The 19,417-nt window shown below is 50.3% G+C and overlaps 1 protein-coding gene across 1 annotated transcript in view; it reads left to right on the top strand.

Moving 5' to 3' along the window:
• Positions 1-1,999: 1,999 nt before the first annotated feature.
• Positions 2,000-19,417, top strand: part of LOC140409445 (disintegrin and metalloproteinase domain-containing protein 15-like) — a 43,931-nt gene continuing 26,513 nt past the window's right edge. Inside the window, exons 1-2 of the mRNA XM_072497878.1 lie at positions 2,000-2,312; positions 18,422-18,531. Of these exons, the coding sequence (XP_072353979.1) occupies positions 2,093-2,312; positions 18,422-18,531 (330 nt within the window). The 5' untranslated portion in view covers positions 2,000-2,092. The remainder of the gene's footprint in view (positions 2,313-18,421; positions 18,532-19,417) is intronic.

The raw sequence follows: 19,417 nt of genomic DNA, 5'->3' as shown, positions 1-19,417 counted from the left end.
TAAGCCTACTTGTGACACTAATAAAGAGTATTAAATGAAATTTAAATTAAATTATTGAGATTTCACAAACTATCCCTCAGGAGTGGGATTAATTAAGTAGCAAATTCTGGAAGTGAAAGGAAATCATTGAATCCATTTTACAATTCTGTGAAAAACAGAAATTAGCGATAATGTAACTTGCCCAGAACAGTGGGTTTGTCCCTGAATGTTACAGTATCGGTTCTGGACTGGGAGTGATGGCTGCTGTGTGCTCTACTCCCAACGTCAGACAGCAGACAGGTTCGTCATCTGAACATGAAGTATGTCTCCAACTGAAATGACAAAGTGTGCCTGCGCTGCCCTCTGAGTTACAGTATGTTCCACAGTGTTTCACAAGGGCGAGAAAAGTCTTCAGAATTGAATACAAGAGCAGTCAGGAAGGGAGGTTATGAGAATCATAGAATCATAGAATTTACAGTGCAGAAAGAGGACATTCAGCCCATAAGGTCTGCACCAGCCCTTGGAAAGAGTGCCCTACTTAAGCCCACACCTCCACCCCATGCCCGTAACCCAGTTACCCCAGCTAAAGTTTTTGGACACTCAGGGAAATTTAGCATGGTCATTCCACCTAACCTGCACATCTTGGACTGTGGGAGGAAACCGGAGCACCCGGAGGAAACCCACGCAAACACGGGGAGAACATGCAGACTCCGCACAGTCACCCAAGCTAGGAATCGAACCTGGGACCCTGGAGCTGTGAAGCAACAGTGCTAACCACTGTGCTACCGTTCCGTACCGTACTCTGCCGTGGGTTTACAATTGGGTGAACAAACTGCCAGACAGGGATCTCGGGAGAATGTTGCAGAGTGAGCGGTGTGGGAGTTGAATGTTTCATCAGGAATGATGATTGAGAGGAGGAAGAATCAGAGTTCGAGACTTCTCTCCCTTCGAAGGAGACTCAGTACTTCCCTTCCGTAGAATCGTAGAAATAAACAGCATGGAAGGAGGCTATTCAGCCCATCCTACCTATGCTGGCTTATTTGAAGACCGATCCAATTTGTCTTCCCTCCCTGCTCTTTCGCCTTGGCCTTGCAGATTTTTCCTTTTCAAGTATTTATAAAATTAATTATCGATTCTATTTCCACCATCTTTCACTGGTGCAATAAAATCTTCTCTCGCAATTTTTGTGCCTGATTCTTTCCACATTGTGGTCCTGGCTGAGGTTTGCAAATATTGCAGTCTTTCCAGCTTTAAATTTCCTCTGCCCCATTCTGCATTGGTGATGTGTTCTATTCCTATACCACTCTGTTCTCCAGACCTGCCATGGAGAGCGCTCCATTGATTGTAGGAAACCCAGCAGAACCTCTCGCAACTGCTCAACAACCACTGACCATCTCCCCTCACCCCCACCTCCCCCCCCCCCCCCCACTCCCCCATCCTCTGAATCTCAAGATGGCAGTAGCAATAAGCTACAATGGATGACTTGGAATTTTAGCGATACCGGAGGGGCAGGTTAGTGTCAGAATGAAGGAAATCCCACCCTCAATCTCCAGCTTCACATTAAAATGTGGTGATGTGGAGATGCCGGCGTTCGACTGGGGTGGGCACAGTTAGAAGTCTCACAACACCAGGTTAAAGACCAACAGGTTTGTTTAGAATCACTAGCTTTGAATCACTAGTTTGGAATCACCCCAAACAAACCTGTTGGACTTTAACCTGCTGGTGGAAGACTTCTTACATTAAAAGGTGGCATATTTGAAAATGCACGACTCCCTCTGTTTGAAATATACCAATAGAATTAATTGTTTCTCCATGTCCTTGGTCCTGCTCCCAGCTTGTTCAAAATTATCTCTTTTTCAGGGTTGCTGTGTTTAACTTCCTCCTCCTACTTCCTGGGTAAGATTGGGACTGTTACAAAGTTACTTCTGGAATGAATCCCAGATTGACCAATTCACAAACAAGCTGAGTGCCGAGAGCTGAGGGGGATTGATAGTACAAAGGACAGAGGTACAGAGAGGGAAAGAGGGATTGACAAGGAGGACTGGCAGAGAAATCTGCGTTACTGAAGGGAGAGAGCTGTTAGTTGGAGAGGAAAGGGCTGTGATAATTCACAATGTTTGCAAGTTGTGTGTGTTGGGTATTTCTGATTTGGTGCCAGGTTTTAAATCGTTCAGCAGCAGCGAATGAAGAGACTGCGGCCGACGATATGAATGCTGTCAGAAACGGGACATTGTTAACTGTCCCCAGTAATGGAGCCAACAATCATTCACCAGGAGCTGAATGGGACACCAAGATTAAAGGAACGGCTTCACGTGGACGAGGTGCTGCTTCAGGTAAGGGAGAGCATTGATCATTTTCATCTCAATACTTTGAGTCGTCCCTGAGAAAATAAGAAAATACGGAAAATATTGCAAATATGCAAATATCGAAAATAAGGCAATGATGAAATGACCTGGGTAGAATCTGAGTACTGTTCACATAGTCGGCACTGGCAATGCCTGGGCGGGAGGCATGGGGGGGTCGTGGAGCCGTGGGGCTACCCACCAACGCTATTTAGGACATCTATTGTCTCCAGGACTATAGGCCGCCCGTTGACATCTCATTTGTGGCTCCCAGCCTTTACCAGTTTAATCACATCAATAAAATAAAAGTATGAAGTTAACAAAATAACAAATGAAAGAACCGGATCGGAACCTGATTTTCTTTATTGAGAATTCATTTTTAAAAAAAAATTATTTTTTAAAATTTAGATTACCCAATTATTTTTTCCAATTAAGCGTGTATATCCACCTACTCTGCACATTGTTTGGGTTGTGGGGGTGAAACCCACGCAGACACGGGGAGAGTGTGCAAACTCCACACGGACAGTGACCCACAGCCGGGATCGAACCTGGGACCTCGGCGCCGTGAGGCAGCTGTGCTAACCCACTGCGCCACCGTGCTGCCCTAAGAATTCATTTATTTCAGCGAGAAAATAGTTTCTTCAGGTTGCAAGAAGCATTTTCAAAGATTATTTTGGAAAATCTATTCTCCATCCCACTGCACAGGTTTTCCAGTGCGGTGTGCCACTGCTGGCAGTAGGATCCTCCGTCCCGGCAGCCGGCCAATGGGGCTTCCCATTGTGGGCACCCCCACTCAGTTGGCAAATCCTTGGCGGTGAGTGCATTGCCGGCAAGGCGGAGGGTCCCACCGACAGAGAATCCAGCCCATCGTTTCCCCATTCTCCCCTGTGTGGACGACATTAGAAATAGAAATAGAAAATAGAAAACCGCTTATTGTCACAAGTAGGCTTCAATGAAGTTACTGTGAAAAGTCCCTAGTCGCCACATTCCGGCGCCTGTTCGGGGATACTGGTACGGGAATTGAACCGTGCTGCTAACCTGCCTTGGTCTGCTTTAAAAGCCAGCTCTTTAGCCCTGTGCTAAACCAGCCCCTTCTCGGGGACATAATTTAAAACCAAGATGTCTGCCACTTAAGATGGAGATTGGCTGGAATTCTCCGGGCATTCGCTGGTTGTGGGATGCTCTTGACCTGCTGGTAGTGCCCCCCTGCGCACGGCTTTCCTGGCGGCGTAGGGTGGCATCAAAGGAAAGTCCCACTGACTGCGGCGCGGGCCGAGAATCCAGCAGCCAGCGAACGGTGTGACGCCTACCACTGCCGAGAAGCACGTGGCTGGGAGGCCAGAGAATCCTGCCCTCTCAGGGCGTAATGAATCTGTGGAACACCCTTTCCCAGAGAATAGTGCAATAATCGAATCAGCGCAGAAGGACACCATTTTTCTGTGAGAGATTGATAGATTCTTAATTGACAATGGATTGAAAGATTATTCGAGGGAGGTGGAAAAGCAAACTTGCCCACAATCTGAGCAGCCATGATTTTATTAAAGGGCAGAACAGATTTGAGGGGCGGAATGGTTTACTTCTGTTTATGTCGCCCTACGTTTGTATATCTCTTCATTTCAAAGACAGAATGTGGGGGGGACTGGTGATCTATTTGAAGATCAGGTTTTGAGAAGCTAAAGGAGGTCGGAAGATTTGCCTATCTATGAGCTACAGAAATAAATCTACAATGTAGACATTTATCTGGGAACAAATTTGAACTTTTTGCTCAGAGAATTGTTATTCTGGGAAGAGTGGTAAATCATAAGAAACTATCGACATCTATGCTTTAAAGTATAAGGTGCCCACACAAAAATATGTGCCGCGTATATTCAGCGGAAATAATTCTAAATCTGCTTTTGGGCACGTTTGGCGGGGTGTTTTACGGCGGATGCAGTGCTAGAACCACCCTGCCTCGCAGATTGGGGTGCCATTTTGACCGACAGCCTTAATCTATGCACAACCCCTCCTTCAGGGCGCCCGCTTTATTGACCCCCTTTTACCCACCCAAATGTCTCAATGCCCCTGGAAAACCCCATCTCCAATAAGAAAGGCCCCCCAGGTCTGGTCCCAGGTCCTGCCCCTACCACCTAGCAGCTGGGCACTGTGGCACTGCCAGCCTTGCACCCTGGAAGGGCCAACCCGGAAGCCGTGGGTGCTAGGAGGAGTGCCAGGGTGCTACCTTGCCCTGCCCATGACCACCCAGAGATATCTAATGGCCTGTGAGATACCCAAGGTGCCATTATGCCTGCTCCATGTTTATTGCAGCCACTGCTAAACGGTGCCCCGTCGCGGTCTCGTAGGCGTTGACTCCAGGGTGCTGGCTGAAAGCAACCTAATGGCTCACACAAATGTAATTTTTTGGATCACCCCCAGCATGGGCGTGATCCAGATCGCACCGGGCGGATGGCGGCGGGAGACTCGCGCCAGGTTTCGTGCCGCGCTGATCCCGGCTGAATCACACCATGGTGATGGTGGTCAGCGAATGGTGATTTTTAATAAGTTGATAAAGTAAAACAACACTTTTAAATGTGAAATACCGATGTGGTACCCTTTCAAATAATGCCCCTCGTCGCCACGTTCCGGCGCCTGTTCGGGTGCACAGAGGGAGTATTCAGAATTCCCAGCTGGTACGGGAATTGAACCCGCGCTGCTGGCCTTGTTCTGCATCACAGACCTATACCTGGAATTTTGAATTTCTCTTGGAACATAGAATTTTCAGTGCAGAAGGAGGCCATTCAGCCCATCGAGCCTGCACCGGCTCTTGGAAAGAGCACCCTACTAAAGCTCACAACTCCGCCCCATACCTGTAACCCAGCAACACCATCAAACCCCTTTGGGCACTGACAGCAATTTAGCATGGCTAATCCACCTAACCTGCGCATCTTTGGGCTGTGAAAGGAAACCGGAGCACCCGGAGGAAACCCACGCAGACACGGGCCGAACGTGCAGACTCCGCGCAGACAGAGACCCAGCGGGGAATCGAACCTGGGACCCTGGTGCTGTGAAGCGACTGTGCTAACCACTGTGCTACCCAGCCGCTCTTCAAAAGGTATTAGTTTTAAAACAGATGTGATAAAAAAAGGGCCACCATTTCTTTATCCCAAACAGCTTGTGAGAAGATGTTGCTGAACCACCTTCTTCAGCCACTGTAGTCTCGCCTCTTGTGTTTTGTTCAGACTAAGAAGCTACAAGACCGATTCGGAGACCATTAATGGCCAATCATGGTGCTTGGGTCTGGAGTCACATTTAGGCCAGACCAGATAAGAAGGGCAGATTCAATTCCCAAAAGGACATTTGTGAACCAAAGTGATGATCATTTCATTGTCACCATCACTATGTGTAGCTTGTGTGTGAATGGATTATTTAAAATATTGTTGCGGGATAATTGCAGAAAGAACGGTGTGTGTTTGTATGTTTGTGTGTGTGCAACTAAAACACTTTCACAGTCTACTGAGGTTTTACAACTAAATATGAAAGGTTATTAATTTTTGTTTCATCCCAAAAGGGGCGACACGATTGCACAATGATTAGCACTGTTGCGTCACAGCTGCAGGGACCCGGGTTCAAATCCGGCTTTGGGTCACTGCCTGTGCGGAGTCTGCATGTTCTCCCCGTGTCTGCCTGGGTTTCCTCCGGGTGCTCCGGTTTCCCCCCACAGTCCAAAGATGTGCAGGTTAGGTGGATTGGCCATGCTAAATTGCCCTTAGTGTCCAAAAAGGTTAGGTGGGGTTATTGAGTTACGGGCATAGGGTGGAGGTGTGGGCTTAAGTGGGGTGCTCTTTCCAAGGGCCAGTGCAGATCCGATGGGCCGAATGATTAACATAGAATTTACAGTGCAGAAGAAGGCCATTCGGCCCATCGAGACTGCACCGGCTCTTGGAAAGAGCACCCTACCCAAGGTCAACACCTCCATCCGATCCCCATAACCCAGTAACCCCATCCATCACTAAGGGCAATTTTGGACACTAAGGGCAATTTATCATGGCCAATCCACCTAACCTGCACACCTTTGGACTGTGGGAGGAAACCGGTGCACCCGGAGGAAACCCACGCACACACGGGGAGGATGTGCAGACTCCGCACAGACAGTGACCCAAGCCGGAGTCGAACCTGGGGCCCTGGAGCTGTGAAGCAATTGTGCTATCCACAATGCTACCGTGCCGCCCTCTAATGGTCTGCGTGTGCACTGTAAATTCTATGATATGGGGGCAATAAGAAAAACATGAAATATTTTCATATTTTGGAAAAGAAATTCGGCCATAGAAATTTGGCATATCTGCCGAATTCACCTGAGGAAGGAGCAGTGCTCCGAAAGCCAACAATTTGAAATAAACCTATCAGACTTTAACCTGGTGTTGTAAGACTTCTTACTGTGCTCACCCCAGTCCAACGCCGGCATCTCCACATCAGGAAGGCAGACAGCATGATCACAAACCCCTCCCACCCAGGCATTGCCCTCTTCCAGACCCTTCCATCAGGCAGAAGGTACAGAAGTCTGAAGACCCGCACATCCAGACATAGGAACAGCTTCTTCCCCACATCTACAAAACCCCTCAACGACTCCCTTCGGACTGATCTGTTCCCTGTGTGGTCAACGTATTGTATTAACCATTCACCATGTATGTCACTGTATAACGCTGTTGCCCATGTGGGCTCCACCTATGGACCATTGTACGATATTACATGGAATGTATCATGTTGGTGGCCTTGTGGGCTCCGCCCCTGACTCCGCCCCTTGAGGGGAGGTATAAAGAGCAGCAGCCCTGTAGGTGGCTCTCACTAGCAGAGCAGTCGTAGGCAGGCACTGTTCTAGTCGATTAAAGCCACAGTTTACATCCACTCCCTGTTTTGCGTGAATTGATGGTCGCATCACCCTATGCTGCTCTTGCTCATGTATTTGCTTTGTTTGGCCCCTTGTTCCACACTGTAACCAATCACTATTTGTTGATGTACATTTGTCAATGTTCTCTGTTGATTATTCTTTTGTCTACTATGTACGTGCTGTGTGTGGCGCACAAAGACTCCATGAGACAAATAGAGTGAAGTCGATGAGGCTTTATTAAGCGTGTCTGTTCCCCAGCAGCCCGATAGTAAACTGGCCTGCGGGGGAAGGCACCGGCTTCTTATACTTCGCCTTCAGGGCGGAGTATGAGGTCAACGGCCAACCAGGACCCGGGATCTGTCAGCCAATGACATTAGGGCTTCCAGTCCCACATGACCCCCAATACATACTACCACATTCACCCCTTGTCAAAAATGAACCCGGCGGGGTGATGCTTCGTATGGTGGTAAGGGTTTACAGTACTGGTCCTGGGAGGAGAGAACAGTTACATGGACGATATTGGACAGTATCGTCCTGTTACAACTATTTACAGAGGATATAGGAAAACAAAATGTTCATTGGACAGTCCATCTTTGTTTTACATCGACGCCACGAGTCGGTCGGGCGGTCTGGTCGTCCGTGTCGATCGCCTCGGCCCCGGCGGTGGTGGTCGTGCTTGTACCAGCGTTGTCGCCTCCGGGAGCCGCACGGTTTTAGCTGTCGGTGCAAAGGGGAGGGGGACTGATCCTCCTGGGAAGGGGGCGGTCGCGGGGTGCGGCGGTGGCAGGAAGGGGGGCGGTTGGGTTGATGGTGCCGGGGGGGTGTGCGTGGTGCCGGCGGGCGCCAGATCCCGCAGGGAGACCGTGCCCTGTCGGCCGTCGGGGTACTCCACGTAGGCGTACTGGGGGTTTGCGTGGAGGAGGTGAACCCTTTCGACCAACGGGTCCGCCTTATGTGCCCGCACGTGCTTTCGGAGCAGGATGGGTCCTGGGGCCGCCAGCCAGGTCGGCAGCGACGTTCCAGAGGAGGACCTCCTAGGGAAGACAAGGAGACGCTCGTGAGGCGTTTGATTAGTGCTCGTACATAATAACGACCGGATGGAATGGAGAGCGTCCGGGAGGACCTCCTGCCACCGTGAAACTGGGAGATCCCTGGACCGTAGGGCCAGTAGGACGGCCTTCCAGACCGTGCCGTTCTCCCTTTCTACTTGCCCGTTCCCCCGGGGGTTGTAGCTGGTCGTCCTGCTTGAAGCTATACCCTTGCTGAGCAGGAACTGGCGCAGCTCGTCACTCATGAAAGAGGACCCCCTGTCGCTGTGGACGTATGCGGGGTAACCGAACAGTGTGAATATGCTGTTCAGGGCTTTAATGACTGTGGCCGCGGTCATGTCGGAGCAGGGAATGGCAAAAGGGAAGCGGGAGTATTCGTCCACTACATTAAGGAAATACGCGTTGCGGTCGGTGGAGGGGAGGGGCCCTTTGAAATCGAGACTGAGGCGTTCAAAGGGACGGGAAGCCTTAATCAGGTGCGCTCCATCTGGCCTGAAAAAATGCGGTTTGCATTCTGCGCAGATGTGGCAGTCTCTTGTGACTGTACGGACCTCCTCTAAGGAGTATGGGAGATTGCGGGACTTGATGAAGTGGTAAAACCGAGTGACCCCCGGGTGGCAGAGGTCCTCGTGGAGGGCTTGGAGGCGGTCAATTTGTGCGTTGGCACATGTCCCGCGGGATAGGGCATCAGACGGCTCGTTCAGCTTTCCGGGCCGGTACAAGATCTCATAGTTGAAGGTGGAGAGTTCGATCCTCCACCACAAGATCTTGTCGTTCTTGATCTTGCCCCGCTGTGCATTATCGAACATGAAGGCTACCGACCGTTGGTCAGTGAGGAGAGTGAATCTCCTGCCGGTCAGGTAATGCCTCCAATGTCGCACAGCCTCCACTATGGCTTGGGCTTCCTCTTCCACTGAGGAGTGGCGGATTTCTGAGGCATGGAGGGTTCGGGAGAAGAAGGCCACGGGTCTGCCCGCTTGGTTAAGGGTAGCCGCAAGAGCTACGTCAGAGGCGTCGCTCTCGACCTGGAAGGGGAGGGACTCGTCGATGGCGCGCATCGTGGCCTTTGCGATGTCCGCTTTGATGCGGCTGAAAGCCTGGCAAGCCTCTGTCGACAGCGGGAAAGTCGTGGTCTGTATTAGGGGGCGGGCCTTGTCTGCGTACTGGGGGACCCACTGGGCGTAGTATGAAAAGAACCCCAGGCAGCGTTTCAGGGCTTTTGGGCAGTGCGGGAGGGGAAATTCCATGAGTGCGCGCATACGTTCGGGGTCGGGGCCTATTATCCCATTGCGCACTATGTAGCCCAGAATGGCTAGCTGATCGGTGCTAAAAACGCACTTGTCCTCGTTGTACGTGAGGTTCAAGGCTTTGGCAGTCTGGAGGAATTTTTGGAGGTTGGCGTCGTGGTCCTGCTGATCGTGGCCGCAGATGGTTACATTGTCGAGGTACGGGAACGTGGCCCGTAACCCATGTTGATCAACCATTCGGTCCATTTCCCATTGGAAGACCGAGACGCCGTTTGTGACGCCAAAAGGGACCCTTAGGAAGTGGTATAATCGCCCGTCTGCCTCGAAGGCTGTGTACTTGCGGTCACTTGGGCGGATGGGGAGCTGATGGTAGGCGGACTTGAGGTCCACGGTGGAGAAGACTTTATACTGGGCAATCCGATTGACCATGTCGGATATGCGGGGGAGAGGGTACGCGTCTAGTTGTGTGTACCTGTTGATGGTCTGGCTATAGTCAATGACCATCCTTTGTTTCTCCCCTGTCTTCACTACTACCACCTGCGCTCTCCAGGGACTATTGCTGGCCTGGATTATGCCCTCCTTTAGTAGCCGCTGGACTTCGGAGCGAATGAAGGTCCGGTCCTGGGCGCTGTATCGTCTGCTCCTAGTGGCGACGGGTTTGCAATCCGGGGTGAGGTTCGCAAACAAGGACGGGGGTTGCACCTTGAGGGTGGCGTGGCCGCAGATAGTGAGTGGGGGTATGGGGCCACCGAATTTAAACGTAAGGCTCTGTAGGTTACATTGAAAATCTAAGCCCAGCAAGGTGGGGGCACAGAGTTGGGGAAGGACGTTAAGTTTGTAGTTTTTGAATTCCCTCCCCTGTACCGTTAGGGTAACTATGCAGAATCCCTGGATCTGTACGGAGTGGGATCCTGCAGCTAGGCAATTCTTTTGTGCGCTGGGGTAGGTAGTTAAGGAACAGCGTCTTACCGTGTCGGGATGTATAAAACTTTCCGTGCTCCCGGAGTCGACTAGGCATGGCGTCTCGTGGCCGTTAATTAGGACCGTTGTCGTCGTCGTCTGGAGAGTCCGGGGCCGAGCCTGATCGAGTGTAACCGAAGCGAGCCGTGGTTGTAGTAGTGGGGTGGGGTCCGTTGTTGCCGTCCAAGATGGCGTCGGGGATGGATAAAATGGCCACCCCCATACCTCGCCCGTAGATGAGGGGTCACAAGATGGCGTCGGGGGTGGACAAAATGGCCGCCCCCATGCGTCGTACAGGTCGGGGGCGGTCCAAGATGGCGGGGCCCCTCCTCCCCTCGTGGTGGTCGGGATCCAAAATGGCGGCGTCTGCGGGTCGCACATTGAGTGCTGGGGGGTCTGGGGGGCGCTAAGACCGCGCGGAGTTCCCGGGCCGCGGGCGCTAGGACCGCGCGGAGTTCCTTGGCTGCGAGCGCCAGGGCCGCGGGCGCTAGGACCGCGCGGAGCTCCCTCGCTGGGGACCGCGGTGTTCGGGGCCGAGGCCGGCAGGTCAGTACTGCGAGCGCTGGGACTGTGAGGAGGTCCCTCGCCGGGGACGGAGATCGGGGTCCAGGTAAGTTGTATTGCCGGCGGGTCAGGCGTGGGGCGCGGGACGGGGGTGAGGGCCCAGGTCGGCGGGTCAGGCGTGGGGCGCGGGACGGGGGCGAGGGCCCAGGTCGGCGGCTCCGGCGGGTCAGGCGTGGGGCGCGGGACGGGGGCGAGGGCCAAGGTCGGCGGGTCAGGCGTGGGGCGCAGGACGGGGGCGAGGGCCCAGGTCGGCGGCGCTGGCGGGTCAGGCGTGGGGCGCGGGACGGGGGTGAGGGTGGCGTTCGGGACGCGAAAAACCCCTTCCTCTCCGTGGAGAGTGTTGGCCGGCACCCAAATCGGGAGCGCCGGCGGCGGGTCGTACATGGGCTGCGGGGAGGGGGGTTGGGGAGCGTAGGCGGCGTGCAGGGCTCCCAGTTCTCCCGGGGCCGCGGTGGTCGGGACCCAGAGCGGCTGTGCCTGCCGGTCGCACATGGCGTGCTGGGGGGGTTGGGAGGCATAGACTACCTGTAGGGCTCCCTGTTCTCCCGGGATGGCGGCGACCACGCGGGACCGGCACACCACCGCATAGTGGCCCTTTTTCCCGCAGCTTTTGCAGATGGCTGCGCGGGCCGGACAGCGTTGTCGGGGGTGCTTCGCCTGGCCGCAGAAATAACAGCGGGCGCCCCCGGTGCGACTCGGCGTTTGGACTGCGCAAGCCTGTGGGGTGTCCGGGGGGGGGGGTTTGCCGCGGCGGGTACGTACGGGGCCCAATGGCCTGCCGCGCGGTCGGGGCCGTAGGCGCGGGTATTACGCGCGGCTACGTCCAGCGAGACTGCCAGGGCCCGTGCCTCTGAGAGTCCTAGTGACTCTTTTTCTAGAAGTCTTTGGCGGATTTGGGAGGATTGTATACCTGCAACAAAAGCATCGCGCATTAACATGTCCGTGTGTTCGTTTGCATTCACCGACGGGCAGCTGCAGGCTCGTCCCAAAATCAGCAGCGCGGCGTAGAACTCATCCATCGATTCTCCGGGAGCTTGCCGTCTTGTCGCGAGCTGGTAGCGAGCGTAGATTTGGTTAACTGGGCGAACGTAGAGACTTCTCAGTGCTGTGAAGGCCGTCTGGAAATCGCGGGTGTCTTCAATGAGGGTGAAAATCTCCGTGCTCACCCTCGAGTGCAGGACCTGCAGTTTTTGTTCGTCTGAGACTCGGCCTGTGGTCGATGTGATGTAGGCCTCGAAGCAAGTCTGCCAGTGTTTGAAGGCTGCTGCCGCATTCACTGCGTGGGGGCCGATCCTCAGGCATTCTGGAATGATCCTGAGCTCCATAGTCCTTTTTAGACACGCTTAATAAATTGTGGCGCACAAAGACTCCATGAGACAAACAGAGTGAAGTCGATGAGGCTTTATTAAGCGTGTCTGTTCCCCAGCAGCCCGATAGTAAACTGGCCTGCGGGGGAAGGCACCGGCTTCTTATACTTCGCCTTCAGGGCGGAGTATGAGGTCAACGGCCAACCAGGACCCGGGATCTGTCAGCCAATGACATTAGGGCTTCCAGTCCCACATGACCCCCAATACATACTACCACACTGTGTACGTTCCCTCGGCCGCAGAAAAATACTTTTCACTGTACTTCCGTACATGTGACAACAAATCAAATCAAATCAAATACTTTGGACGGAACGAAACACCCCTGGTCGGATGGACTATTCAGGACTTTGGTTCTATGGTAGAGCCCATGATGTCAGATTGATGGACTTGGTTGTAGGGGATTCTATTATCAGGGGGATAGATAGTATCCTTTGTGAGCAGGATAAAGAGTCCCGCATGGTATGTTGCCTGCCCGGTGCTAGGGTGCGGGACATCTCTGACCGGCTTGAAAGGATACTGGAGAGGGAGGGGGAGGATCCAGTTGTTGTGGTCCATGTCGGTACCAACAACATAGGCAAGTCTAGGAAAGAGGACCTGTTTAGAGATTATAAAGAGCTAGGAGTCAAATTAAAAAACAGGTCCTCAAGGGTCATAACCTCCGGATTACTGCCCGAGCCACGTGCAAATTGGCATAGGGAGGCAAGAGTCAGGGAAGTTAACACATGGCTGAAAGAGTGGTGTGGGAAAGAGGGGTTCCTTTTCATGGGACACTGGCATCAGTTTTTGGGACAGGGGGGACATATACCGTTGGGATGGTGTCCACCTGAACCGAGCTGGGACCAGTGTTCTGGCGAAAAGAATAAATAGGGTGGTCAATAGGACTTTAAACTAAAGATTGGGGGGGAAGGGAAAGTCAGGGAACCAAGAGGTGAAGTAATCAGTGGGAAGTGTAGCTGCTTAGGGATACAAAAAAGCACGAAAAGACAAAACTCAGGAGAGGTTACGATAGTCCCCATCCCACAAAATATGACACAGTGTGTGGAAAGGCTCAGTAAACCAAGGTCCACCACACTAAGAAAACAAAAAGGGACGGTCAATAGAGAATTAAAGGTGCTATATTTAAATGCGCGCAGTGTATGGAACAAGGTAGATGAGCTTGTGGCCCAGATTGTGACTGGCAGGTATGATGTGGTAGGCATCACAGAGACATGGTTGCAGGGGTTCAGGACTGGCATTTAAACATCCAGGGATTCACAACCTATCGAAAAGACAGGGAGGTGGGCAGAGGGGGCGGGGTTGCCTTGTTAATTAGGAATGAAATTAAATCAATAGCACTAAATGACATAGGGTCAGATGATGTGGAGTCTGTGTGGGTAGAGTTGAGGAACCACAAAGGCAAAAAAACCATAATGGGAGTTATGTACAGGCCTCCTAACAGTGGCCAGGACCGGGGGCACAAAATGCACCACGAAATAGAAAGTGCATGTCAGAAAGGCAAGGTCACAGTGATCATGGGGGACTTCAATATGCAGGTGGACTGGGTAAATAATGCTGCCAGTGGACCCAAGGAAAGGGAATTCATTGAATGTTTACAGGAGGGCTTTTTGGAACAGCTTGTGATGGAGCCCACGAGGGGACAGGCCATTCTGGACTTAGTGTTATGTAATGAGCCAGACTTGATTAAAGATCTTAAAGTAAGGGAGCACTTCGGAGGCAGTGATCATAATATGGTAGAATTCAATCTCCAATTTGAAAGAAAGAAGGTAGAATCAGATGTAAAGGTGTTACAGTTAAATAAAGGTAACTACAGGGGCATGAGGGAGGAACTGACGAAAATCGACTGGGAGCAGAGCCTAGTGGGAAAGACAGTAGAACAGCAATGGCAGGAGTTTCTGGGAGTAATTGAGGACACAGTACAGAGGTTCATCCCAAAGAAAAGAAAGGTTATCAGAGGGGGGATTAGGCAGCCATTGCTGACAAAGGAAGTTAGGGAATGCATCAAAGCAAAAGAGAAAGCCTATCATGTGGCAAAGAGTAGTGGGAAGTCAGAAGATTGGGAAGGCTACAAAAACAAACAGAGGATAACAAAGAGAGAAATAAGGAAAGAGAGGATCAAATATGAAGGTAGGCTAGCCAGTAACATTAGGAATGATAGTAAAAGTTTATTTAAATACATTAAAAACAAACGGGAGGCAAAAGTTGACATTGGGCCGCTCCAAAATGACGCTGGTAATTTTGTGATGGGAGACAAGGAAATAGCTGAGGAACTAAATAAGTACTTTGCGTCAGTCTTCACAGTAGAAGACATGAGTAATATCCCAACAATTCCGTAGAGTCAGGGGGCAGAGTTGAATATGGTAGCCATCACAAAGGAGAAAGTGCTAGAGAAACTAAGAGGTCTAAAAATTGATAAATCTCGGGGCCCAGGTGGACTACATCCTAGAGTTCTGAAGGAGCTAGCTGAAGAAATAGTGGAGGCGTTAGTTATGATCTTTCAAAAGTCACTGGAGTCAGGGAAAGTCCCAGAGGATTGGAAAATCGCTGTTGTAACCCCCCTGTTCAAGAAGGGAACAAGGAAAAAGATGGAAAATTATAGGCCAATTAGCCTAACCTCGGTTGTTGGCAAGATTCTAGAATCCATTGTTAAGGATGAGATTTCTAAATTCTTGGAAGTGCAGGGTCAGATTAGGACAAGTGAGCATGGATTTAATAAGGGGAGGTTGTGCCTGACAAACCTGTTAGAGTTCTTTGAAGAGATAACAAATAGGTTAGACCAAGGAGAGCCAATGGATGTTATCTATCTTGACTTCCAAAAGGCCTTTGATAAGGTGCCTCACGGGAGACTGCTGAGTAAAATAAGGGCCCATGGTATTCGAGGCAAGGTACTAACATGGATTGACGATTGGCTGTCAGGCAGAAGGCAGAGAGTTGGGAAAAAAGGTTATTTTTCGGAATGGCAACCGGTGACGAGTGGTGTCCCGCAGGGTTCAGTGTTGGGGCCACAGCTGTTCTCTTTATATATTAACGATCTAGATGACGGGACTGGGGGCATTCTGGCTAAGTTTGCCGATGATACAAAGATAGGTGGAGGGGCAGGTAGTATGGAGGAGGTGGGGAGGCTGCAGAAAGATTTAGACAGTTTAGGAGAGTGGTCCAAGAAATGGCTGATGAAATTCAACGTGGGCAAGTGCGAGGTCTTGCACTTTGGAAAAAAGAATAGAGGCATGGACTATTTTCTAAACGGTGACAAAATTCATAATGCTGAAGTGCAAAGGGACTTGGGAGTCCTAGTCCAGGATTCTCTAAAGGTAAACTTGCAGGTTGAGTCCGTAATTAAGAAAGCAAATGCAATGTTGTCATTCATCTCAAGAGGCTTGGAATATAAAAGCAGGGATGTACTTCTGAGGCTTTATAAAGCATTAGTTAGGCCCCATTTAGAATACTGTGAGCAATTTTGGGCCCCACACCTCAGGAAGGACATACTGGCAGTGGAGCGGGTCCAGCGGAGATTTACACGGATGATCCCAGGAATGGTAGGCCTAACATACGATGAACGTCTGAGGATCCTGGGATTATATTCATTGGAGTTTAGGAGGTTGAGGGGAGATCTAATAGAAACTTACAAGATAATGAATGGCTTAGATAGGGTGGATGTAGGGAAGTTGTTTCCATTAGCAGGGGAGACTAGGACCCGGGGGGAACAGCCTTAGAATAAAAGGGAGTCACTTTAGAACAGAGATGAGGAGAAATGTCTTCAGCCAGAGAGTGGTGGGTCTGTGGAATTCATTGCCACAGAGGGCGGTGGAGGCCGGGACGTTGAGTGTCTTTAAGACAGAAGTTGATAAATTCTTGATTTCTTGAGGAATTAAGGGCTATGGAGAGAGAGCGGGTAAATGGAGTTGAAATCAGCCATGATTGAATGGTGGAGTGGACTCGATGGGCCAAATGGCCTTACTCCCGCTCCTATGTCTTATGGTCTTATGGAAAGCAGTCAATCAGCTGGTTTGGAATCCAGGCCTTGGACTGATTCCTGTTTGGGATTGATGGAGTTTGTTTGAAACAAGAGAAGCCAGCTCCATTTAGTCAGTTCTAAGAAGAGTTCAGCCCTAAGCTATGAAAGAGATATTTGGACTAAGAAAGTGCAAGCCGGTTCTACACTGGTCAATAACACTCTTTGTCTGAATGGCTGTGAAGAGCTGAAATTGTCGTTTAAACTGAGAGCATTCTGTGCAGTAATCAGGTGAACAAAAGGACTGCAAAACGTTCCGATTTAAAACCCAGTGATATCTCAGGGAGGCAGGGGCTCCATCTGGAGGCCGAGAGTCAGAATTGCATTGACCTGAATCTGGTGTAAAAGTTCACCTGGTGATGAAAAGGCGGTAGTTCAATGACCTGAATCTTGTGTAAAGCTCCACCTGGTTGTCGAAGGATGGAACTGTGCCGACCTTCGTCGTTAATTCTTTGAGGAAGTGACAAAGTTAATTGATGAGTGAAGGACTGTAGATGTCATATACATGGACTTCAGTAAGGTTCCCCATGGTAGGCTGATGGAGAAAGTGAAGTCTCATGGGGTCCAGGGTGTACTAGCTCGATGTACCTAATTCTGCTCCTATATCTTAGAAACTCTTTGTCATTTTGTTGCTGGAGCTTCACTGGTAGTTATTCAACTATAGCGTTCTTCACTCTCCAACTGACCAGACAACACTTAGTGTTCGAGTTTTCAAATCTTTCTTCAAACTATAGAGGGGAGCTAAGCTACCACTGGATAGCTTCCCAGTTCCTCAATCACAAGAAGTACAGGGGAATTAGACCATTTCTTATCATCTCAGGTAATTAACGCTCACCAATCAAAAGAGTTAAATTTGATTGGCCAGCACGGTGGTGCAGTGGTTAGCACTGCTGCCTCACGGCACCGAGGTCCCAGGTTCGAACCCAGCTCTGAGTCACTGTCCGTGTGGAGTTTGCACATTCTCCCCGTGTCTGCGTGGGTTTTGCCCCCACAACCCAAAGATGTGCAGGGTAGGTGGATTGGCCATGCTAAATTACCCCTTAATTGGAAAAAATGAATTGGGTACACTAAATTTTTTCAGAAAAAAAAAGAGTACATTTGTTTAGAAATTAACTATGGCCATTCACAACTAAAAATTAGGAGGACATAATGCATTAAATATGAGTATAATTACCAATCATAATCAAGGCACGCACAGAGTATTATAATATCACCAAACACATAGGTGTCTCGACTTACCTATTAGCTAACTAGACATAGAGTAGATTAAATCTACGCATGAACTGTCTTTCCCATACACCCATCCCATTGTCCTGTGTTCTGTGATGAACACATGAGCGGTAGCACAGTGGTTAGCACTGTTGCTTCACAGAGCCAGGGTCGCAGGTTCGATTCCCGCCTTGGGTCGCTGTCTGTGCGGAGTCTGCACGTTCTCCCGTGTCTGCGTGGGTTTCCTCCGGGTGCTCCGGTTTCTTCCCCGAAAACCCAAAAGACGTGCTGCTAGGCGAATTGGACATTCTGAATTCTCCCTCTGTGCACCCGAACAGGGGCCGGAGTGTGGCGACTCGGGGATTTTCACAGTAACTTCATTGCAGTGTTAATGTAAGCCTACTTGTGACAATAAAGATTGTTAAATTAAAGTTGTATCATCAAGCACATTTTTGTGTGCAATTTTTTTGTCTGCATCTTTGCTGCCTTGAATGCCACAGCTTTCCACTATTTGTCTCTGGAAATATCTGCTGGGGTCTGCTGGTACTCGGAGATCCACTGCTGAGGTCTGCTGGTATTGGGAGAATCCACTGCTGGGGTCTGCTGGTATTGGGAGAATCCACTGCTGGGGTCTACTGATACTGTGAGATCCCATTTCTGGGGCATGCTTGTGCTCGGAGATCCCATTTCTGGGGTCTGCTGGTGCTCGGAGATCCCATTTATGGGGTCTGCTGGTGCTGAGGGACCCCATATGGTCAATTGTAACTGTGCAGCATGTACTGTAAATGAATCTTTGTTGAAATGCCAATAAATTGCTCTGTATCTTTCACACAGGTTCTCACTTTCACCAGAAAAAGCTACTTGAAGAACTGAAGGATTATAAATTCGTATTCCCACATGTCCTATCTGGGAAAACGAACCAGAGTATAGCTATACTGCCTCAGGTAATTAATCTCACAGGGGTATACAGGGTGAGTGCATCAACTCAACCAAGCCTGCTGCTTCTCCAAAGAATATATTCTGGGCACGAAAATATCTCAGGAAAGAGGGTCAAATACAGAATAGAAGGGATATTTGTGAGTGAACGAGGTGACCTAAGATTGTCCTCAATGAATATGTTCACCAGATTTAACAAAATACGGGAATTAAACATACAGGGATGAATGTTTTGGGGGTGGGTACATATTCCACAAGCATCACCCCTCCCCGCCCCTATCCACAGTAGAACAGTCATTCTTAAGCCTGTTAATTTGAAAAGCGCCTCCCGGCACTGGGAATGCACTCGGGGAGGCCTTAACAAGGGGAAAGGAAGTCCCGTCCTGGACAGCTGTCGGCCAATCACCTCCTTACTCCCCAAGGTCTGTCCACCATCTACAAGGCACAAGTCAGGAGTGTGATGGAATACTCTCCACTTGCCTGGAGCTCCAACAACACTCAAGATGCTCAACACCATCCAGGACAAAGCAGCCTATTTGATTGGTTCCCCATCCGCAAACAATCAATCACCGACACACAGTGGCTTCGGTATTTACTGTCGACACAATGCACTGCAGGAACTATCTATGTCGCCCAGGCAGCGATGTCAACATTACATTAACGAATAAAATAAAGTCTATACCCCCTCCTCACCCCAGCTTTGACTGTGCTTTCATGCAGAGTGGGACTTAGGAAAACACTTCTTCCTCAGGCTTTGACTGTGGAAAGTGCTGTGCATTATTAATAAAATTGGATCATAGACGAAATGTGGAATTCGGAAAATACACACTGTATGTTATTATAAAATAACTCAAAGACAGGTGGTAAGAGGAAATCAGTAGTGTTTGACTGTCT

The sequence above is a fragment of the Scyliorhinus torazame genome, chromosome 3 (genome assembly GCF_047496885.1).
Source record: "Scyliorhinus torazame isolate Kashiwa2021f chromosome 3, sScyTor2.1, whole genome shotgun sequence".
NCBI classification, from domain to species: domain Eukaryota; kingdom Metazoa; phylum Chordata; class Chondrichthyes; order Carcharhiniformes; family Scyliorhinidae; genus Scyliorhinus; species Scyliorhinus torazame.
The sequence above is the reverse complement of the archived record's forward strand: the minus strand, read 5'-3'. Positions and strand labels throughout refer to the sequence as shown.